This window comes from Triticum urartu, chromosome 6, assembly GCF_003073215.2.
Source record: "Triticum urartu cultivar G1812 chromosome 6, Tu2.1, whole genome shotgun sequence".
Lineage (NCBI taxonomy): Eukaryota > Viridiplantae > Streptophyta > Magnoliopsida > Poales > Poaceae > Triticum > Triticum urartu.
The window spans coordinates 479,339,118-479,363,586 of NC_053027.1; the positions used below are offsets into that span (position 1 = coordinate 479,339,118).

General features: G+C 47.2%; 1 protein-coding gene and 1 long non-coding RNA gene across 8 annotated transcripts; one reads left to right on the forward strand and one right to left on the reverse strand.

Annotated features, from left to right (window-relative positions):
- Positions 1-17,107: 17,107 nt before the first annotated feature.
- LOC125514382 (E3 ubiquitin-protein ligase makorin-like) lies at positions 17,108-21,134 on the reverse strand. Of its 7 annotated transcripts, none has more exons than XR_007286380.1 (7): positions 20,913-21,134; positions 19,905-19,992; positions 19,020-19,798; positions 18,702-18,771; positions 17,938-18,052; positions 17,777-17,810; positions 17,108-17,623 (listed from the first exon to the last, which is right to left on the reverse strand). XR_007286380.1 is itself a non-coding variant. In XM_048679693.1 (7 exons), exons 1-6 carry the CDS (start codon positions 20,921-20,923, stop codon positions 17,777-17,779), a joined length of 1,080 nt encoding a protein of 359 aa, XP_048535650.1. In that variant the 5' UTR covers positions 20,924-21,134; the 3' UTR covers positions 17,108-17,623. The 7 variants fall into 7 exon arrangements, 4 of the variants coding, with proteins under 4 accessions (XP_048535650.1, XP_048535651.1, XP_048535649.1 ...); XR_007286382.1 differs by having other exon boundaries at positions 17,108-17,630; XR_007286381.1 differs by having other exon boundaries at positions 17,744-17,810.
- Positions 21,135-22,430: 1,296 nt separating this feature from the next.
- On the forward strand, positions 22,431-24,259 carry LOC125512441. The gene is made up of 5 exons (XR_007285390.1): positions 22,431-22,480; positions 22,704-22,854; positions 22,952-23,030; positions 23,410-23,696; positions 24,193-24,259. It is a non-coding gene; the product is annotated as an uncharacterized LOC125512441 (long non-coding RNA).
- The last annotated feature ends 210 nt before the right edge of the window (positions 24,260-24,469 follow it).

The following is a 24,469-nucleotide window of genomic DNA, read 5'->3' on the forward strand; positions in this document are numbered from 1 at the left end:
GTCGAAGCTCTAATTTTGAGGTGATTTTGAGAAACGCATCAATCAATTAGGAGGTGCTTTTGAAAATAGCCTCAAAAGCTCTATCAATTTGAGGCACTCCTCGAAAATGCCCCCAAAGCTTCATGCAGTCCGAGGCATTTTCTGAAAGTACCTCTGAAACTCATACAGTCCGAGACGTTTCCCAAAAATGCCTCAAGTTAAAGATGATTTTAAGGCAAACTGTTCAAAACGCCTCCTTAAACACGAATTTGAGGCACTTAGACAAAATGCCTTACCAAAATGCCTTCGATCAGCGACTGTGTTGTTGTGCTTGGACCAATTTCGAATATGTTTTCAAGGGAAGGGCTTAGATTTGAGTCCTTTTTCTTACTTTTGCACCCTTGAAACAGTCATATTTTATGTTTTCCCGCCACTGTTGGTAGTCGTTACAAGCCATAATCTTTTCTTCTACATAGTTAGTGCAATGAGAGGTGATAAGGCAATCACGCGGGAACCAAAACGGGTTGATAAGGCAAGACAAACTCTTTAGTGAAATTTCCTGAGATTTACTCCCTTCTGCGTTGGATAAGTAACATGAAGCCAAATTTCAATTCATTTGGATATCTGAGCAGCTCTTGGCAAAAAAGACAAATCGGGTCAAAACAGTTCGTGAACAATAAACTTTTTTACAGACCCTGATTTTGTCTTTTTTGCAGAGAGCTGCTCAAATGTCCAAACGAGTTGAAATTTACAGCGAACCTCATGCATCAAATTATCTACCACACAAAAAAATTGAATTTTTCTAGTATTTGTTTTGATTTTTTTCGTCGGAGCGGGTGCAGCTGAGCCCGGGAGCCAAATTGGCCTTCTCTTCCATTTCCCATCAGGTCTTATACAATGAGAGGTGCTTAGGGAGGTGCTTAAAGAAATAAATCGGACTTTTCTTAAGCACCAGTGCTTATTTGTACAGGATAGACGCTTAACTAAGCGTCTCTCCTGTAGAAATAGGCACCGGTGCTTCAGAAAAATCCGGTTTATTTTTCTAAACATCTCTCTAAGCACCTTCCGTTGTACAAGGCCTTGGCCGCAAGAAAAAAAGGACTTCCATTCCCCATGATCTGCTTATCCAGACATTTCACTGTACCTCTTATATACAAGAAAAAAGAAACAGGTATTCCGTTGTACTTGTGCTGGTCTGGATGGATGGAACTTCTAGCTTTTGTCGTGCGGACCTGCAACACCATGTTTCTAGCTGGCAAAAACAAGTCGACCACTTGCCGTTATAGTAACACAAAAAAAAACACAAGAACTTCTTTTTGGTTGCGCAAAGCGTGCAAAAAATAAGTACGCGGAGCCAATTCAAACCCGCGGTGCAACCAGGCAACCAGCGGCGCCATGGGCAGGGGGGCCTTGGCTGGCCGAGCGCCAATCGATGGTCCGTGCTGTCGTGGGTCCGCCGACGCCACGTTCTCGCCAACGCCAATGATCTCGCGTCTCCTGCGCCGCTGCCAAAAACACCTGGCAGAAGGACACCTGGCTGTGTGTTTCCCATCAGATGCTGGCTTCTTTCTCCCTCCATCTCTTGGAGAATTTCTTTTGGTTAGAGTTGTGGATAGTAGCTCATCCGATCATTGGAGTATCTGTCTGTTCATAATTGCGTTGGTTCCATCTCACCCTGTAACATATGCTGATATGCACTGATTCCAGCCGGGAACTCTCAGGATCATGTCATACAGTGCACGTAGTAGGTAGCCGGACCTCTTTGCCCTGCAATCTTGATTTTTCTTTTTCCGGGTGCAATCTTGATGGGCTTACCTTTGCTGAAACAAAGTCTGAATGGGCTTCTTGCTCTCAGTTATTCTTTGGCAGAAAACTGATGAGCTCCTTTTTTTTCTTCGAGCAGACGGCAAGAGGGGGGGGGGGGGGGGGGGGGGGGGGGGGGGGGGGGGGGCTTATCCGCGAGGATATATCGACCGGCCAACAGGGCCTCTCTTGATGAGCTGTGAATAATTCTTTTATATATATATATTTGACACCGAAGTAAAGAGTACATGTCTATCATAGACTAAGCTGCCTTTTCATCAAGAATAAAGTTTTATAATACATACAGAGTGGCCATGTTTTGACATGGGTATGTCGAAACCTTTAGACAAAAAGGCACAAGAACTACTCTTAAGTTTGGATAACATTTCGGGGTTCAGATGGATAGTCATGCTACTTTGGATGATGTCCTCGGCTGCGACGTGGCCTATGTCGATATACGTAATTATTTCGCTAGTGAAGATGCGGCGGTTGACTAAGATCCAATCGATCGAAATCCGTAGCAAGGGGAACGAAGTGTTTTCTCCTCCCTCCCTCTCCAGTGAAACCCTAGGAGCTAGGGCGACGGTGCCGCAAGATCATGACCCCCTCTCCCTCCGTCCGTCGCTTCAGCAGTGGTAGGGCGCCTGGAACCCGCTCTTTCAAACCGATGGTGTTAGCCTGGTAGGGTGAGATTAGTTTAGATTTGGTCCCCCGGTCGTTGGTGGCGAGGCGATGGCGCCACCGTCGGCATGAAGTAAGTCCTCTCAGCCTCATTCTCGTTGTGATGGTGCTTCATGGTATCGGTGGGAGGCATGTGGATAGTGGTGTGTCCCCAGATCTACTTATTCATATTGTTCTTTTTTCTTTTTCTGCAGGTTTGTCTCGGTGGCGTTGTCATGCAAAGCAGATGACGCTAATGTGCATATTGGTCCCCTGGTTCCAGTTTCGACCGATGAAGGTTCGTTAGTTTCAACCTCGCCGGGGAGCGTGTGAGAGTTGTGTTCACTGGTTGTCTTGTCGGACTTGGGGCGTTATGCGGGCCCTCTCTGCGTTTTCTTCTCCGAGGCAACAATTTTCTATATAGATTGTTGTCGCCAACATTATATGGTCTCATCGACGACTTCCCGACTTCTAAAAGCTCTTGGGTTAAACAAGTTTGCTTCGTTCAGAAGGAGGCCTAGAACGGCAACAAGCTTTGCTCACACATGGTTATGTTTGCTTTTGTGTGCGGGATAAGTCATAAGAATAATCTACATTTTGGTTTCGTGTGGGCTTTACAAGTCGTTTCCATGAAGAACTTATTAAATTGGGCCGCATAGGCGGAGTTGGAGGAGTATTTCCCACCAGTGTTCCAGTGCAAGGCTATGGTGCTCGGCCTCAATTGTCATAGAGTCACCGTGATGATAGACACCAAGTAAATCAAATAATGCACTTGCGCTAATCTGTTTAACTTTTTCACCAGCCAAATCTAGCTGTCCTTGTGCAACTCATTGAAGATTGACTTACTCTTACGTGTCGGAATATCGAAGAGTTGCAGGCAAAAATATCAAAGAGGGATGCTTCTGGACCAGGTGTCATGCCAAAACAATGACATTTTACTGTCTCCAATGATGATGGATGTGGATACTCTGAATAAGTTCCACTGCATTGCATGGGGGCTGAGACCCCACCACAGCCTGTCAGGTCGGTCCACAAAAGCCATGGCCATTGCAGCCCAAGAGCTCTCCCGAACCAGTGAAGGTCATTTATGCTAAGCCACCAATCACTTTTGCACGACGCACGTTCTTCTAGTTCGCAAGCAACTAGGCATCCCTGACGATCTCGCAGTCATCTCCATTCAAGATGAAGTGATGCATGATTTTGTCAATTTTGATGCTTGTAAAGTTAGGCATGGGGATGACCAACATATAATATGTACCAGACAAAGCGATGACCGATGCGAGTGTGTCTCTTCATTTAAACCACTTTAAATGAAAACCATGATTATGATGAAGTTTATTGCATAGGTAAAGTAACTCCACAGCATGTGAACTATTTTGTGATTGCATCGGCTTGACATGGTGCAAAAAGTAAATAAAGAATTGATGAAAGGCTTTTGCTTCCAAAATAATAATAAGCTAAATTGGGCATGGAGAGTCGAGTGACCAAAAATATGAAGGACCCTTAGAGGTGTTGGAAATATGCCCTAGAGGCAATAATAAAAGCATTATTATTATATTTCCTTGTTCATGATAATTGTCTTTATTCATGCTATAATTGTGTTATCCGGAAATCGTAATACATGTGTGAATAATAGACACCAACATGTCCCTAGTAAGCCTCTAGTTGACTGGCTCGTTGATCAACAGATAGTCATGGTTTCCTGACTATGGACATTGGATGTCATTGATAACGAGATCACATCATTAGGAGAATGATGTGATGGAAAAGACCCAATCCTAAACATAGCACAAGATCGTATAGTTCGTTTGCTAGAGTTTTCCAATGTCAAGTATCCTTTCCTTAGACCATGAGATCGTGTAACTCCCGGATACCGTAGGAGTGCTTTGGGTGTGCCAAACGTCACAACGTAACTGGGTGACTATAAAGGTATACTACGGGTATCTCCGAAAGTGTCTGTTTGGTTGACACGGATCAAGACTGGGATTTGTCACTCCGTATGACGGAGAGGTATCACTGGGCCCACTCGGTAATGCATCATCATAATGAGCTCAAAGTGACCAAGTGTCTGGTCACGGGATCATGCATTACGGTACGAGTAAAGTGACTTGCCGGTAACGAGATTGAACAAGGTATTGGGATACCGACGATCGAATCTCGGGCAAGTAGCATACCGATTGACAAAGGGAATTGTATACGGGGTTGCTTGAATCCTTGACATCGTGGTTCATCCGATGAAATCATCGAGGAGCATGTGGGAGCCAACATGGGTATCCAGATCCCGCTGTTGGTTATTGACCGGAGAGCGATCTCGGTCATGTCTACATGTCTCCCGAACCCGTAGGGTCTACACACTTAAGGTTCGGTGACGCTAGGGTTGTAGGGATATGTATATGCAGTAACCCGAATGTTGTTCGGAGTCCCGGATGAGATCTCGGACGTCACGAGGAGTTCCGGAATGGTCCGGAGGTAAAGAATTATATATAGGAAGTGCTATTTCGGGCATCGGGACAAGTTTCGGGGTCACCGGTATTGTACCGGGACCACCGGAAGGGTCCCGGGGTCCACCGGGTGGGGCCACCTGTCCCGGGGGGCCACATGGGCTGTAGGGGGTGCGCCTTGGCCTACATGGGCCAAGGGCACCAGCCCCAAGAGGCCCATGCGCCTAGGGTTTCAAGGAGGGAAGAGTCCTAGGAGGGGAAGGCACCTCCTAGGTGCCTTGGGGAGGAGGGATTCCTCCCCCTTGGCCGCACCCCCCTAGGAGATTAGATCTCCTAGGGCCGGCGCCCCCCCTTGGCCCTCCTATATATAGTGGGGGAGATGGAGGACTTCTTACCTTTGCCTTTGGTGCCTCCCTCTCCCTCTCCAACACCTCCTCCTCCATAGTGCTTGGCGAAGCCCTGCTGGAGTACTGCAGCTCCATCACCACCACGCCGTCGTGCTGTTGCTGGAGCCATCTCCCTCAACCTCTCCTTCCCCCTTGCTGGATCAAGAAGGAGGAGACGTGGCTGTTCCGTACGTGTGTTGAACGCGGAGGTGCCGTCCGTTCGGTGCTAGGATCTTCGGTGATTCGAATCACGTCGAGTACGACTCCCTCATCCCTGTTTTTTGAACGCTTCCGCTCGCGATCTACAAGGTACGTAGATGCATCTAATCACTCGTTGCTAGATGAACTCCTAGATGGATCTTGGTGAAACCGTAGGAAAATTTTTGTTTTCTGCAACGTTCCCCATCAGTGGTATCAGAGCCAGGTTTATGCGTAGTTCTTCTTGCGCGAGTAGAACACAATTTGTTGTGGGCGTAGATGTTGTCAACTTTCTTGCCGCTACTAGTCTTATCTTGCTTCAACGGTATTGTGGGATGAAGCGGCCCGGACCAACCTTACACGTACGCTTACGTGAGACCGGTTCCACCGACTGACATGCACAAGTTGCATAAGGTGGCTGGCGGGTGTCTGTCTCTCCCACTTTAGTTGGAGCGGATTCGATGAAAAGGGTCCTTATGAAGGGTAAATAGAAGTTGACAAATCACGTTGTGGCTTTCACGTAGGTAAGAAAACGTTCTTGCTAGAACCCTACTTCAGCCACGTAAAACTTGCAACAACAATTAGAGGACGTCTAACTTGTTTTTGCAGCAAGTGCTTTGTGATATGATATGGCCGAAGTTGTGATGAATGATGAATGATCTATATGTGATGTATGAGATGTTCATGCTATTGTAATAGGAATCACGACTTGCATGTCGATGAGTATGACAACCGGCAGGAGCCATAGGAGTTGTCTTTATTTTTTGTATGACCTGCGTGTCATTGAGAAACGCCATGTAAATTACTTTACTTTATTGCTAAACGCGTTAGCCATAGTAGTAGAAGTAATAGTTGGCGAGCAACTTCATGGAGACACAATGATGGAGATCATGATGATGGAGATCATGGTGTCATGCCGATGACAAGATGATCATGGAGCCCCAAGATGGAGATCAAAGGAGCTATGTGATATTGGCCATATCATGTCACTATTATTATTTGATTGCATGTGATGTTTATCATGTTTTTCATCTTGTTTGTTTAGAATGACGGTAGTAAATAAGATGATCCCTCATAATAATTTCAAGAAAGTGTTCCCCCTAGCTGTGCACCGTTGCGACAGTTCGTTGTTTCGAAGCACCACGTGATGATCGGGTGTGATAGATTCTAACGTTCACATACAACGGGTGTAAGACAGATTTACACATGCAAAACACTTAGGTTGACTTGACGAGCCTAGCATGTGTACAGACATGGCCTCGGAACACAGAAGACCGAAAGGTCGAGCATGAGTCGTATAGAAGATACGATCAACATGAAGATGTTCACCGACGTTGACTAGTCCGTCTCACGTGATGATCGGACACGGCCTAGTTAACTCGGATCATGTTATACTTAGATGACAGGAGGGATGTCTATCTAAGTGGGAGTTCATTGAATAATTTGATTAGATGAACTTAATTATCATGAACTTAGTCTAAAATATTTACAATATGTCTTGTAGATCAAATGGCCAACGTAGTCCTCAACTTCAACGCGTTCCTAGAGAAAACCAAGCTGAAAGACGATGGCAGCAACTATACGGACTGGGTCCGGAACCTGAGGATCATCCTCATAGCTGCCAAGAAAGATTATGTCCTACAAGCACCGCTGGGTGACGCACCTGTTCTCCCTGCAGAACAAGACGTTATGAACGCTTGGCAGGCACGTACCGATGACTACTCCCTCGTTCAGTGCGGCATGCTTTACAGCTTAGAGCTGGGGCTCCAAAAGCGTTTTGAGAGACATGGAGCATATGAGATGTTCAAAGAGCTGAAAATGGTTTTTCAAGCTCATGCCCGGGTCGAGAGATATGAAGTCTCCGACAAATTCTTCAGCTGTAAGATGGAGGAAAATAGTTCTGTCAGTGAGCACATACTCACTATGTTTGGGTTACATAACCGCTTGACTCAGTTGGGAGTTAATCTCCCGGATGACGCGGTCATTGACAGAATCCTTCAGTCGCTTCCACCGAGCTACAAGAGCTTTGTGATGAACTTCAATATGCAGGGGATGGAAAAGACCATTCCTGAAGTATTTGCTATGCTGAAATCAGCAGAGGTAGAAGTCAAGAAGGAACATCAAGTGTTGATGGTCAATAAAACCACTAAGTTCAAGAAGGGCAAGGGTAAAAAGAACTTCAAGAAGGACGGCAAGGGAGTTGCCGCGCCCGGTAAGCAAGCTGCCGGGAAGAAGCCTAAGAATGGACCCAAGCCCGAGACTGAGTGCTTTTATTGCAAGGAAAGTGGTCACTGGAAGCGGAACTGCCCCAAATACTTAGCGGACAAGAAGGCCGGCAAAACAAAAGGTATATGTGATATACATGTAATTGATGTGTACCTTACCAGTACTCGTAGTAGCTCCTGGGTATTTGATACCGGTGCAGTTGCTCACATTTGTAACTCAAAGCAGGAGCTGCGGAATAAGCGGAGACTGGCGAAGGACGAGGTGACGATGCGCGTCGGGAATGGTTCCAAGGTCGATGTGATCGCCGTCGGCACGCTACCTCTACATTTACCTACGGGATTAGTTTTGAACCTCAATAATTGTTATTTAGTGCCAAGTTTGAGCATGAACATTGTGTCAGGATCTCGTTTAATACGAGATGGCTACTCATTTAAATCCGAGAATAATGGTTGTTCTATTTATATGAGAGATATGTTTTATGGTCATGCTCCGATGGTGAATGGTTTATTCTTAATGAATCTCGAGCGTAATGCTACACATATTCATAGTGTGAGTACCAAAAGATGTAAGGTTGATAATGATTGTCTCACATACTTGTGGCACTGCCGCCTTGGTCACATAGGTGTCAAACGCATGAAGAAGCTCCATGCTGATGGACTTTTAGAGTCTCTTGATTACGAATCATTTGACACGTGCGAACCATGCCTCATGGGTAAAATGACCAAGACTCCGTTCTCAGGAACAATGGAGCGAGCAACCAACTTATTGGAAATCATACATACTGATGTGTGCGGTCCAATGAGTGTTGAGGCTCGCGGTGGCTATCGTTATGTTCTCACCCTCACTGATGACTTAAGTAGATATGGGTATGTCTACTTAATGAAACACAAGTCTGAGACCTTTGAAAAGTTCAAGGAATTTCAGAGTGAGGTTGAGAATCAACGTGACAGAAAAATCAAGTTTCTACGATCAGATGGTGGAGGAGAATACTTGAGTCACGAGTTTGGCACACACTTAAGAAAATGTGGAATAGTTTCACAACTCACGCCGCCTGGAACACCTCAGCGTAATGGTGTGTCCGAACGTCGTAATCGCACTCTATTGGATATGGTGCGATCTATGATGTCTCTTGCCGATTTACCGCTATCTTTTTGGGGCTATGCTTTAGAGACTGCCGCATTCACTTTAAATAGGGCTCCGTCGAAATCCGTTGAGACGACACCGTTTGAATTATGGTTTGGGAAGAAACCTAAGCTGTCGTTTCTAAAAGTTTGGGGATGCGATGCTTATGTCAGGAAACTTCAACCTGAAAAGCTCGAACCCAAGTCAGAAAAATGTGTCTTCATAGGATACCCAAAAGAAACTGTTGGGTATACCTTCTACCTCAGATCCGAAGGCAAGATCTTTGTTGCCAAGAATGGGTCCTTTCTAGAGAAAGAGTTTCTCTCGAAAGAAGTAAGTGGGAGGAAAGTAGAACTTGATGAAGTATTACCTCTTGAACCGGAAAATGGCGCAACTCAAGAAAATGTTCTTGAGGTGCCTACACCGACTAGAGAGGAAGATAATGATGATGATCAAGATACTTCTGATCAAGCTCCTACTGAAATTCGAAGGTCCACAAGGACACGTTCCGCACCAGAGTGGTACGGCAACCCTATCTTGGAAATCATGTTGTTAGACAACGGTGAACCTTCGAACTATGAAGAAGCGATGGCGGGCCCGGATTCTGACAAATGGCTAGAAGCCATGAAATCCGAGATAGGATCCATGTATGAAAACGAAGTATGGACTTTGACTGACTTGCCCGTTGAGCGGCGAGCCATAGAAAATAAATGGATCTTTAAGAAGAAGACAGACACGGATGGTAATGTGACCATCTATAAAGCTCGGCTTGTCGCTAAGGGTTATCGACAAGTTCAAGGGGTTGACTAAGATGAGACTTTCTCACCGGTAGCGAAGCTGAAGTCCGTCCGAATCATGTTAGCAATTGCCGCATTCTATGATTATGAAATATGGCAAATGGACGTCAAAACGGCATTCCTTAATGGTTTCCTTAAGGAAGAGTTGTATATGATGCAGCCAGAAGGTTTTGTCGATCCTAAGAATGCTGACAAGGTGTGCAAGCTCCAACGCTCGATTTATGGGCTGGTGCAAGCATCTCGGAGTTGGAACATTCGCTTTGATGAGATGATCAAAGCGTTTGGGTTTACGCAGACTTATGGAGAAGCCTGCGTTTACAAGAAAGTGAGTGGGAGCTCTGTAGCATTTCTCATATTATATGTAGATGACATACTTTTGATGGGAAATGATATAGAACTCTTGGACAGCATAAAGGCCTACTTGAATAAGAGTTTTTCAATGAAGGACCTTGGAGAAGCTGCTTATATATTAGGCATCAAGATCTACAGAGATAGATCAAGACGCCTCATAGGTCTTTCACAAAGCACATACCTTGATAAGATATTGAAGAAGTTCAATATGGATCAGTCTAAGAAGGGGTTCTTGCCCTGTGTTGCAAGGTGTGAAATTGAGCTTAGCTCAATGTCCGACCACGGCAGAAGATATAGAAGAGATGAGTGTCATCCCCTATGCCTCAGCCATAGGTTCTATTATGTATGCCATGCTGTGTACCAGACCTGATGTAAACCTTGACGTAAATTTGGTAGGAAGGTACCAAAGTAATCCCGGCAAGGAACACTGGACAGCGGTCAAGAATATCCTGAAGTACCTGAAAAGGACTAAGGAAATGTTTCTCGTTTATGGAGGTGACGAAGAGCTCGTCGTAGAGGGTTACGTCGACGCTAGCTTCGACACAGATCTGGATGACTCTAAGTCACAAACCGGATACGTGTATATTTTGAATGGTGGGGCAGTAAGCTGGTGCAGTTGCAAGCAGAGCGTCGTGGCGGGATCTACATGTGAAGCGGAGTACATGGCAGCCTCGGAGGCAGCGCATGAAGCAATTTGGGTGAAGGAGTTCATCACCGACCTAGGAGTCATACCCAATGCGTCGGGGCCGATCAAGCTCTTCTATGACAACACTGGAGCTATTGCTCTTGCCAAGGAGCCCAGATTTCACAAGAAGACAAGGCACATCAAGCGTCGCTTCAACTCCATTCGTGAAAATGTTCAAAATGGAGACATAGATATTTGTAAAGTACACACGGACCTGAATGTAGCAGATCCATTGACTAAACCTCTCCCTAGAGCAAAACATGATCAACACCAGAATTCCATGGGTGTTCGATTCATCACAATGTAACTAGATTATTGACTCTAGTGCAAGTGGGAGACTGTTGGAAATATGCCCTAGAGGCAATAATAAAAGCATTATTATTATTATATTTCCTTTTTCATGATAATTGTCTTTATTCATGCTATAATTTTGTTATTCGGAAATCGTAATACATGTGTGAATAATAGACACCAACATGTCCCTAGTAAGCCTCTAGTTGACTGGCTCGTTGATCAACAGATAGTCATGGTTTCCTGACTATGGACATTGGATGTCATTGATAACGAGATCACATTATTAGGAGAATGATGTGATGGACAAGACCCAATCCTAAACATAGCACAAGATCGTATAGTTCGTTTGCTAGAGTTTTCCAATGTCAACTATCCTTTCCTTAGACCATGAGATCGTGTAACTCCCGGATACCGTAGGAGTGCTTTGGGTGTGCCAAACGTCACAACGTAACTGGGTGACTATAAAGTTATACTACGGGTATCTCTGAAAGTGTCTGTTGGGTTGACACGGATCAAGACTGGGATTTGTCACTCCGTATGACGGAGAGGTATCACTGGGCCCACTCGGTAATGCATCATCATAATGAGCTCAAAGTGACCAAGTGTCTGGTCACGGGATCATGCATTACGGTACGAGTAAAGTGACTTGCCGGTAACGAGATTGAACGAGGTATTGGGATACCGACGATCGAATCTCGGGCAAGTAGCATACCGATTGACAAAGGGAATTGTATACGGGGTTGCTTGAATCCTTGACATCGTGGTTCATCCGATGAGATCATCGAGGAGCATGTGGGAGCCAACATGGGTATCCAGATCCCGCTGTTGGTTATTGACTGGAGAGCGATCTCGGTCATGTCTACATGTCTCCCGAACCCGTAGGGTCTACACACTTAAGGTTCGGTGACGCTAGGGTTGTAGGGATATGTATATGCAGTAACCCGAATGTTGTTCGGAGTCCCGGATGAGATCCCGGACGTCACGAGGAGTTCCGGAATGGTCCAGAGGTAAAGAATTATATATAGGAAGTGCTATTTCGGGCATCGGGACAAGTTTCGGGGTCACCGGTATTGTACCGGGACCACCGGAAGGGTCCCGGGGGTCCACCGGGTGGGGCCACCTGTCTCGGGGGGCCACATGGGCTGTAGGGGATGCGCCTTGGCCTACATGGGCCAAGGGCACCAGCCCCAAGAGGCCCATGCGCCTAGGGTTTCAAGGAGGGAAGAGTCCTAGGAGGGGAAGGCACCTCCTAGGTGCCTTGGGGAGGAGGGATTCCTCCCCCTTGGCCGCACCCCCCTAGGAGATTAGATCTCCTAGGGCCGGCGCCCCCCCTTGGCCCTCCTATATATAGTGGGGGAGATGGAGGACTTCTTACCTTTGCCTTTGGTGCCTCCCTCTCCCTCTCCAACACCTCCTCCTCCATAGTGCTTGGCGAAGCCCTGCCGGAGTACTGCAGCTCCATCACCACCACGCCGTCGTGCTGCTGCTGGAGCCATCTCCCTCAACCTCTCCTCCCCCCTTGCTGGATCAAGAAGGAGGAGACGTGGTTGTTCCGTACGTGTGTTGAACGCGGAGGTGCCGTCCGTTCGGTGTTAGGATCTTCGGTGATTCGAATCACGTCGAGTACGACTCCCTCATCCCCGTTCTTTGAACGCTTCCGCTCGCGATCTACAAGGTACGTAGATGCATCTAATCACTCGTTGCTAGATGAACTCCTAGATGGATCTTGGTGAAACCGTAGGAAAATTTTTGTTTTCTGCAACGTTCTCCATCAAGAGGTACGTACCACCAAGCATCCATGACCAAGTGGCATTCAAAGGGCTCTGAATCTTTTTTTAGGGGAACAAAGGGTTCTAAATCTACCAGGTCTTAACTCAACACTGGTAATGTGCGTCACATCTTCACCAAGAGAGTTCAATCAGATAATTACCCCTACAACAAAAAATGATTAGACACTATAAAGACCAAATGGAAGCACTCAAACCAGTTCCATTGGCCGAGCAAAAGGACACACAAAACCCTGTTTTGCATCATCACCTAAGAAATCCTCATAATGCGAGGAATGTGCACTTCCATGAGCAAACACAACTACACAAGGTCTATCATGACCCCCAAACAAGTGCTCACAATAGCCAAGTTCATTGAGTAGAGCATATGACATCTTAGAGAAGAATGTCCATCATGACCCCTGAACAAGTGTTCACAATAGCCAAGTTCATTAAGGAGAACAAATGACATCTTAGAGAAGAACGCCATACCAGTCTCTGAAAAGCCGTATCTTTACAGTTTACAATAGGCATCATCTCACTAAATCAGACAAAGTAGATACATCATAAAATAAAAAGCGGCACCGAATGGTTCAAATAGATATATCCATTACAGAAAAAAGTTCTCTATTGAAAAAGATAGCTCATGTCATTAATGTCACACCACGCCACGAACACGCGTCGTAAACCAATACACATGAGTGACGACCCATCTCGCCAAGGCAATGACACAAAATCAAGAAACATACCACTCGACACAACGGACGTTTCTGCATTGTTCACATTTATCCACGGCAAACTAAGATGTACTAATATGTATGTTTTTAACACAATATACATACACACATACACTCAGACATATGAACGCACACACGTACATCCCTCCTGCCCCTGTGAGCACCTCGAAGAGGCTGAGTCGGCACATCATCTTCAGATTGACAATTCCGTCACAGACGCCCTGCCCCTATGAGCACATGTGAGAGACTAAGCCGGCGCATCATTTTGAGATTGACGAAGTCATCACAGACGCCTTCCTAGTCGACTGGAACGTCTCCTCCCACTAAACACACATCGCCGGAAGGCCTGAAATAAATCCAGAAAATGTGGGCACCATTGTCAAATTTAAGACTTGAACTCTGATGGTTAGAGGATAACACTGTTCTTCTAATCATCCATTGTTGATGCTGCAATAATCGTGCCATGTTGCTGTAATAATCGTCACGTGGACGTGCCCGCCCACATCTCCGCCCCCAGTCATTGTCTCAAAATCTTTCTTTGTCCACCACCTCTGTTTAGCCCTTGTCGTTGCCGCCTGGGCGTCCACCGCCCACGTCGTCTGCGCTGGCCGTGATGTCGCACCACGGTGACCCGCAGCTCCAGGCCGCAATCGGCGATCATCCGCGGGGCACGGCCACCGCAAAATTACGTGACACTGTCACACGGAGCTTTGCTCTCCCCAGGGAAATAAAGCGAATGGAGAACGTACACGGAAATATCACTGAATAATAATAATAATAAACGGACCGATCTCTGTAATCTGTATGTAGCCGCCGAGGCGGCAGAACCGGTCGACCGACTAGTCCCTCGAAAAAATGGGAATGTGGCAGCTGCCATGTCGACGAACCGCCGAACTGACAGCATTCCTCCCTTCAGCTGAGCACTCCCTTTCGCCGCATCGTGTCCGTCCGTGCAATCAAACGATGGATAGCTGGATACCGCGTACTACATACGGCGGCGCCGATCGATCTGGCCCGTTCAGACGTCTCGGATCCTTGCGGCTCCCACCCAGATTCATCGAACGGTTCCGGCCTTGCGTGCGACGCGAGACGGCCAGAGCACAAAATCCCGAAGAAATATCGTCGCATATATTCTGCAGACCAACAACGTGAGCCGGATCATTTCAAAATCACATCTTCGTAGGAAGACACAACTATTCCGCCAGCGAACCGAGCGGCGGGCCGGCGGATGAGCTGCCGTTGGGACTAACCGTAGAACAAAACGAACGGGCCTGCCGGTCGGGCTTTAGGTGCACCTAGAAGATTCTTCCAGGGCGATGGCGATGGCTACCTCCCCTGGCTCTTCCAACTGAAGGTTCCAGTTCCACGAATTGAATACAGGTGACGGGCGTGCCTCAGGGTACTGCACGTTTGGTCGGCCCTCCTCGTCCTCGGTCTCCGTCGAAGAAGATGAAAAATACGTGAGCACGGCCGTGCCATGTTCTACTGGCGCCTACCTTGCTTGGAACCACTTGCAAACTGCATGCGACACACAAGTTGGCGGGAAAGTCCGTGGCGTGCGTGCCATCTCCGCCAGGACAAGCGTCTGTGCCGACCTCGCGTGGAAGAGCACTGCAAGTTGGCGGATCGGTCCGTCGGAACGTTCGCCCCGGCCTTGGTCCGGTCGTCGTCGTCCATGCGTTCGTTCGGTATATAATACTCCGTTTCGAATTACTTGTCACAAATATGGATGTATCTAAGATGTATTTTAGTTCTAGATACATTCATTTCTGCGACGAGTAATTTGAAACAGAGGAAGTACACGGAGCGGATGCAGGGCGCTTACGCCAAGACTTCCGAGCGTTCCACACGGCGCATGTGGCCGTGGCACGTTTCGTAGCGGAGCCGGTACATCTGCACGACCGCACATCGTGCCACACCGTGATCGCAACGTTCCAGCGTAGGCGTAACGTATCGCGGAAAGTCTCACCATACCGAGTGGTCGCCGCAATTATTTTGACGAGAAAAATAACAGTTCAACGGCCACCGATGATAATCACGTGAATTACGGCGACCTGCCATTGCCATGCGCGAGAGGCAACCCAGCGTACGCAGCTACGCCTCACCACGCGCGCACGCCGACCGACCGGTACGATGTCGGCCTTGGCCTAGCTGGCCCGGGAGGCGTGCAGGAAACGCGCGCGCCGCGGTTGGTTGCGGCGCCAGCGTCACGCCGGTTGGGCCGTGGGCGTCAGCCCCGAAGGAATCGCGTGCGCGCGCCGAGACTTCGACCGGCCCGCCTCGCGCTCGCGCCACCTCCGCCATCGGCGCGCCCGACGTGTCGCGCGGCGATACCCACGCGTCGCGCGCGCCGGGACCGCGGCCTCCCACCCCATACCGCCGCGCCAAGCCTCCATATATACCCCTCCCGGTGCCTCCCCCACTCTCACCACCGCTAAGCGATAAGCAGCACTGCACCGCACTCCCCACCTCTCTGATTGACATACCACCTTAGCAGCTAAGCCAAGCCAGCCTCGCCGTCTCGCATCCCAGCAGCAATGGCGTCTCGCGCAGCCGTGGTGGTCGTGGCCGTGACCGCGCTGCTGTTCGCGGCGGCGTCCGCGCAGGAGATGGACGCGAGCATGCCGCCGGCGCCGGCCCCGGTCACGGGCGCGGCCGCCGGGGCCGCCGCGTCGGCGCTGGCCGTGGCCTGCTCCGCCGTGCTGTCCCTGCTCGTCGCACAGTAGGCGGTGAGCTGGTGGTGGTGGTGGTGGCGGTGGCGGTGCGTCGTCGCTCGTCCGGCGGCGACGGTCACTTCGCTTCTGAGTTTAGGGGGAGCAGTAGTAACGAGTAGTGATGGGTTGTGTTGTGTTCGTCTGAGTGGGGCGTGGGCGTTACTCCGTTGCTTAATATTCTTTTGTATCATACATTGCTGCGTGTATTATTTCTGTCTCGTGTGTCGTTGGTTCTATGAATAAAGATTGGATGGTGGTTCTATTTCTGTATCTCCGGTGCCGCGTAATCGATCTCTCGTGTGTTTGTGTGTGTTGTGTTAAATCTTCTCTTCATTGTTTGCATTTCAGTTCTTGTTTTCTTTGCTCGACTTGCCCCCATCTGCCTATGTTCATAGGCAACGAACCTGAAGACAGTGACCTGTTACCAGTAGTACCATCTAGGACCAGGAGCCTAGGAGTTCCTCATCTTATTGCCCCTCAATGTTCTGTTGCTCGTTTATTTCCGCGCTTATAAATTTGTCTCCGCGAGAATCAAGCTGGGCTGTCTAGCTGCTACGAACCTGAATCAAGCACATTCTTCCGCACGATCGATCGATTGCACACGTAGAAAGATACATAGTCCGGTTATAGCCTTGGCATGGAAGAAGGTAGGTGGTGAGATACAGACGAAAGCGGTACGTGTGAGTTACAAGACGCTTTCAGTGTTTTCCCTGTTAGATTTAGACAATTCACATTGATTGATTTCCTCCCAGTAAACTCGCCCACACAAGGCAGCAACGGGGAAATGAAGCTACGGTCTAACTACTTGATATCTCGAACAACTTACAATGAAAATTAGGAACGAGGAAATGAACTGAGAAGGACAACGAAGTTCAGGTCAAATTCGTTTTGCACAATTCGTGTAAATATCTAGATGGGACCTGCACTGCAAGTACCACCGAGACCTTGCAGGTTTCAACCCGCGGGCCAAAGCATAAATTCACGTATGGAAGGATCTGCGTTGCACTGTTCTACCTGTATAGCCTGAACAAATTATTTACTCCATGGACGAGAAACGGACAGGATGTACCACTACGAGTATATACAGTGCCTTTCGTACACGGGCAAGGTAACGACGTGAAGTTCTGATGTTCGACAGGAGAACTCCTAGCCCAAAGACAACACAATGATTGTTCATGACAAGGAACCCGTGATGATCTGAGGCATGACATCTCCGCTGTCGTTAGGTTTACAGTTGTCTTGTAACTTTTTTGGAGATTTACGGCGGCAAACTGAAGTTTCTGCATTCAGCAGTGAAGAGTAAGAACCACGAAAGTCTTGAGAAGACATGATCCAACGGTCAGGAACCCTCTGCTTTTACAGCAGCTGACTACGTGTGGATTATAAGTTGGCAGCAACCACCAGCGGGAGAGAAAGTTATGGCTCCCTAAGTAAGTACGTACTTCTCTTCTCAACTGCTTCCTTCTGGATGTTTTGAATTGTTCAGCGCAAAACAAAATTCAGAAGTGCATGGTCAGATGATTGCAACCTCAGCTTAGTTATGGAAGAACGGTATTGGAAGAACTGCATCGAACCAAAACAGACCTTAATTTGAGATGCATGGTTTCATGTCTTTACCTATAGATGTAACCGGCTGAGCAAGTACGCCAATCTACATGTTGGAACAGAATTTTCCATCGGATATGCAAGCAGAGGTTATACATATTAGAATTTTCCATCAGAAAGCAAGCAGAGGTTATACATTATATTAGAGAAGACCACCAATAGAGAGTACCAACCCAATATTTCTTGCATGCTCTATACTTCCATTGTCGGCATGAAAATGAAGCACAGCCACCGTTGCCGGCTCCTCCAAGCGCCCATCGGTGTAGGCATGCTGGAGAACATACAGTACTGCACGAGTCAAACCGAAGAAGCAAAGAGCGTAGGAAAACAGACAATTGACTAATATAGAAAGGAAGGAGAAGAGAACCACTATGTATGTTACTCCCTCCGATCCAAATTAATTGATGCGGCCTCTATACAATGTCCTGCGTCAATTAATTCGGATCCAAATTAATTGACGCGGCCTCTATACAATGTCCTGCGTCAATTAATTCGGATCGGAGGGAGTATTATTTTGCACAGTTCATTACATGAGTCAAATTACAATGGTCATATTCCGAGGCCATCTGACAGTCACTATTTTACAAAGCATGGCTTTGATGAACACACCATTTAGCTTATCTTCTCAACGTTCCACGTCACCTAAGCTGATTGCAGAACACTTAATATTGCCGGTCTTATGTAGAGGCGCTAGTTCAAAGTTCAAACTATGGTAAATTATTTGCACAACTTATCATCAGCAGTTATGAAGTTACTGCCATTAGAATTTTAGTTAGGCTTCATTCGGAACTGCTGCTGCACATTAAGTATGAGAAGGTAACAACGGGCAAAATATCACTCTGGGGCACTAGTCAAGTTTCAGTTGATAATTCACACATTATATAAGATGTATACGGGATGATAGATTTAAATCGGAAACAAGATAGCATATGTATACCTTGTAGAAACATCGACCACCAAAGGGGCAAGTGTCCCTTCCAAAGTCAAAGTACCTACAATCAATCGACCTGCAATAACATATTTGTGGCTTAGACAAATGTAACATGAATCGACATCTACTCTGAAGAACATACAAATGAAATTTTCTCTGAGGTACTATTAACTTAAAGATTATATAGTGAGATGCATGCAACCATTCGATCTGTTGTTACTAACTTAAGAATTTCCTTATTTCCATCTCAAAAAGTAAAAATCCATACTGACCACATAAGGACGGGCATCATGGTAAGACTAAATGAAGAAAAAGGAATCTTACTTGAGCTTGGCCTTGTAACCGTCAATTATATCCTGTTTTTCCTCCTTCGAGGAGTACCATGTAGCACTAGGAATGACATAGTACGAGACTTTGCGGCATATTGGACAAGCCTTGACTGTAGAGTCGATATCCATAGAAGATGTAAGAGAGCTGCTGCGCCACTTCCTAATGCATGTGATACAGAAGGCATGGTCACATTCAGGTAGAAGCCCAAACCTCTTTTCCGCTGCTGTGGGCTTTGAAAGCACACGGTCCAAACACACACTACATTCCATCTCTTCACTTTTTTTCAAGGTCTCAAGACGTTTGTTGTTTCTCTTGCAGAGCTTGATATGAGCCCCACCTTCGCTGGGCCGGTAGGGATGCAAGCACTGTTTTCCACAGGTTGTGCATGGATCCCCATGCATCTGAGGGCACTCTTTCCCATAGGGACAAGTTCCAGCTGCGGCAAAAGAGCATATGGGCAGATGAGCAAGTGGGTGGAGCGCTTGGTTTTGTGCAGTTAGCGCTGATGACAAGCTGTTCCCATCCTCTGGAATGCAATCTTCATCATCAAATCTCCAGGTAGACTGATGCACAGAGCATACCGATAAACTTTTGTGCGTCTGGTTGCTCACATCTATTTCCCCCTCACAAAGAGGACACCATGACAGATAAGAGTTGGATGGTGCAAGTGCTGCAGTAGTTGATGGTTGGGTGTATTCAGAAGAAACTTCAACATGTTCATATCTGCAACGGCTGCCATAAGAGCACACACCATTCTGGTAAAATGTGCAGACCTGCGTGAATAAGCATTACGGTGATGAACACTAGACTGTTATGAATATGCAGGCTATGAATGCAAATTGACCAGAAGATTACTAAATATGTAAGTTAATATGTTACATCATTTGGTTGATCATTCCAGTCATGGGAGAATTGGCAGTAGTCTCCTTTAAAGCAAGCACCATTCACAAAGAACTTGCAAATGGACCTGATGGACACAGAAAGCAACAAACAAATCTGTAAGTGATTCCACCGATATTAAAAGATTCTCATCTAAGTAGAAAAAAAATCAACAAATTAGAAAGGGAACTGCGAAAATGCTAGTTGAAAGCTACACTTTCATAAGCCGCGCAGTGCTGATACGCGACTCCTAAGCCAAATAAGAACATATCACTATACTAGGAATCATGGTGATCAGTTCCTCGCGGATCATCATCCAGACAAGTGCCTCCTCATGTATTCAGAACTTGCATTTGTCGTCTATTTTTTCGCTAATACATCATTGTTACCTTGTAATTTTGCTCTCACTTACTTATAAGGAATTCAGATATTAATTGCCAACACCATCATTCCCTTCTGTCAATTGTACGTACCGTGACCACTGTCCTATTTCTACAGAAGTCACCATCCCCTTCATTTTCGCCAACTGAATTGCAACCAGGTGCTAAATTGTAGGCGTGGTACCATTGCATTTGTACCAGCCCCTGATCGGCAATAAAAACCTGGGCGGCTCGATAGAAAACCCAATCAACACATAGTGATTCACAGTATACCACAACCACAGCCACAACCATACGAGATTAGCGATGACCCCTCGGAGTTCAAATCGGCCACATCAGCGGCCAGAGGCTTACTGAAATCTGAAATTGCATGCTCTGTCACGCCAGCGCCAGCTCGATTACCTCAGATCACACCCCCCAAAAAAAGCAGCAACCTCACTCAAATCATAGTCTCCTCCAGGCCGCGCGCACCACGAAGGTAGCACAGTAAGCTAAATCCAACCCAAAACCGCTACGCTCGTTACAGGCACCGATTCCACCTCCAAGCTCAACGACGCCGTCTAAACCAGCTCGAATCATCGGCCGCGGGGCCCCGGAGCGAGCTAGGGGAGCGGAGAAATCGCGGTACCTGTTCGACATGGCCGCCTGGCCGGGCCACGCCCGACGGAATCGAGCCGAGCCGCGCTGCCGAGCCGTGCGGAGCCCGCCCGCCGGGGGGCTGTGGCGCCCGCCGTACGCCTAGGGTTTGCCCGCTGACGCGCCGCGCTTCGCTCCCTTGCGTCCCCTTCGCGCTTCCGCAGCTCCGCTTTGCTTTGGGTGGTGGTGCCGCTGCGGCCCAGCGGGGGATGTTTTTTCTTTTCCTATAAACGGGAGGGGGAGAGGGACGGGCGGGGCGGGCGGTGCCGGTTCTACCCCTGGAGCGTGGCGGGGAAGGGGGCCGACGGTTGGGGGCAGGACGGTCAAAAGCAAGGACGCGGGGAAGCGAGGAGGGCGTGGCGCTACGCTCCCGCCGGATTGCGTGGGCAACCGCTTTTTTCCCGGAGGCAGCGGCGAACGTGACGTCGTGGGCTGCCCGCGATAAGGAAGCGTGATTATTATAGTGGGATGGAAGGAAACGCGCGCCGTTCTCTCTTTTGGTGTTTTATCTACTATCTACTGTCTACTATCTACTATCCCTATAAAAGCACGAGAAGGCGGAGAACCAAATCATACTATCCATCGAAACTTGCAATCCGATGGTCTACATCCCTCCAGCCTACTAAACGTGTTTTATGTTTTAATTACTCATCATGCCATCGTTAATAAAATTGGCCACTTACGAAACGTAATCCCCTCACTAATGAAACGACTTAAGCCACACGCTCGCAAAACAGACTCCCCGACATGCTCGGGAACTGCTCGCCCCCATGCTCGAGCCCACCACGCTCGGGAACCGCTGCGCCCCTGCCTCCCCATTCTCACCGTCGGTCGCCCCACCCCGCCCGCACCGGTCGCCTCCCGCCGCTCAGCGCCGCCGGTCGACAGGCTCCGCACCCGCCGCTAGCCCCCGCCCCGCCCGCACCAGCCGCCTCCCGCTGCTCAGCGCCGCTACTCGAGGATGCTTTGCCGGCTTCCCGCGGTTGCCATCGGCATCAAGCTTGAAGGGAACGAGCTCCTCTTGGCTCCCATTTGCCTCGCCTTCGCGACCACGGTCCTTCGCTCCGCTCGCCCTCCGTCGCCGGCCGCCGATCCTCTCCTCGGACGCCGCCCCGCCGTTCCTCTTCTGCTTCCCCGCGAGTGTGAGCAGCCCCCCGCCAGTTCTCCTCTTCTGCCCCAAGAAGGCGGGAGAGCGTGAGCATCCCGCCGGCCTTCATCTGCTGCCCCACAGAAGGACATGAGCGCGGGGTGGCGGCGTCCTTTGAAATCCTTTAATTGGGTTACTGAGATTTAGTATTTCTGATCTTCTTCAGTCTTTCGAATAATCGATTGCTGAGATCTTGATCTTGATGTTGCATTTTTCTTATTTTATTTAAGATTGGTTTTAGATGTAGAGTTGGGTTCATTTTGGATGTGAATGTTGGTTTTTAGATTACTCAATGGTTCATTGCAGAATGTTTTTGGTTGTTGGTGCAGGGAAGCTTTGCATCAATGTTAGACCCCCATTCATGGTCATGTTCATCCCGGAAGAGCGGAGGCAGATTGTGTTATTTGCACAAGGTATACACAGTATACGTCTCTAACATCATGTCAGTTGATTAAACAAGAGAAGAACTTCTGTTGTTTTGTGAAAGTACAGTTGTATGTCTTATAACATTGTCTTCCGCTGTAATCCTTGGTGCAGAATGCCAATTTTATGCCATCGAGATCATCAACCTTCCGATGGATCTGAGAAAGACACCACCTATTGCTTGTCTGAACTTGTGTTGTTCATTGTTTGTAGGTTTCCCAATCTCTCCTGAAGCTTATCCTTTTTGATAGAATCGATCAATTAGCCCGTCTCAAGGTCTTCCCAGATATGCGGCCTTGTTGGAACAAATGGAGTTGGAAAATCCACATCACTTAAAGTCTTAGCTGGCAAGCTGAAACCTCATGTGGGATGATTCAAATTATATCTTCTAAAAAAGATATTCCCTATATTGTGACCTGCTCAAGATAGTCTTATTTAGCTTTGCATTATTTTTTGTGCAGAATCCGGCAAGAGATCATCACATACTTCTAGGGTTCTGAGCTTCAGAATTATTTTACATGTATATTGGAGGACCTGAAGGTAATGCACCGCTACCTTACATACTTCTTTGGACAATTTTCTAATTTGGCAGGTTTAATTCAAGACTACAATTTTCTAATTTTCTAATTTGGACAATGTATGTGCCCCTTAGAAGACGACTTTATAAAATTCATATGCAGTACTATTTTGTGTGTGTGATGCATAGCCAGGACAACCTAACTATCTGATCTTTGGGATGCTACTTTTGTGCACACAGGCAACAAAAACAGGTAGCAACGACAATGTTTGCTATGTAGATCAATACCTGCTACATATGCATTGTTTCCTGTTATGATCAATTCCTGCTACACCTACATTGGAACCTATGATGCATTGCGAGACCTGGAACGGCTTCAATTTTGACTTTTTTTTGTTTCAGAGCTGTTTAATCCAGCAATGAAACGCAGGTCATCGCCCATTCTACTCGCAACATCGGCACAAACTGCCGCTGCTGACCATCATTATTCGGTCGTAATCCCGGCGTCCTCCTCCTGTTGTGCCCTTGGCTTATTGCCTCGAGGTGCCACCCAAATGCGCGTGGCTGCAAAAGTGTTTCATCATGGTCAGCCGCAGGTAGATGACAACAAGCTGCAGAACAATGAGCAGCTCGACAGAGGAGTACCGACGCAACGCTCGCCATAGGGAATTGGGAAGGTACAGAGTTGGGTACGTAATCTTCCTCGGTCGTCACTTTTTTTTAAACTATCTTCGCCACAGAATGATTCTTGATGTCACTACCTCTCATTTATGTTTCCTTTTCAGCATAATCATATCCCAGTGTGTTGTATATTCTTTTCTCCAATGAGGGTCTGTTGCATGACCAATTCATTTCGACCTTCTATCTGATTGCCAGTCTGGTGACGATTTTCTGATAATTTGTATGTCTTTTGGACTGGTTATTAGTTTCTGAAATTAAGGTACTGTGATTTGGGAGGAATAGATGCGTATGGACTGTTGTTACATTGCAGAGAGTGAATTGTGATCATTTTCCTATTGTGTATACTCTGTTCTATGTAATCAGATTTTCCTTTAGCCTCTTAAAGATATTTCTCCACTTCTTTCTCATTGGTTTGTTTGCAGCCTGATTATATGTTGTATGTGCTCTCCCATTAATGTCTCAGGCCTATTAATCCATATATTAATTGTTCCTGAATTTCTGCAGGCTCCCCTGATCACTATATTTATTGGGAAGCTTGGTACAAGACAATCTTAGTTTGGGCTATGATGCATCACCATGATATTGCGTGCGCGTAGTAAATTGGGTGTTCATTTTTAAGTGCAGTACAAATGTCATGTTTCATATTTCTCCAACAGCGTAATAATCTTTAGAGGTTCGGTAGTTAATCTTGCATATAGGTACTCTCATATACATGTTTCTATCCTTTTACCTATTTTTGTTTGCCATTTGTTTACGCGGGCGCTTGCTAATTTTACAAGTT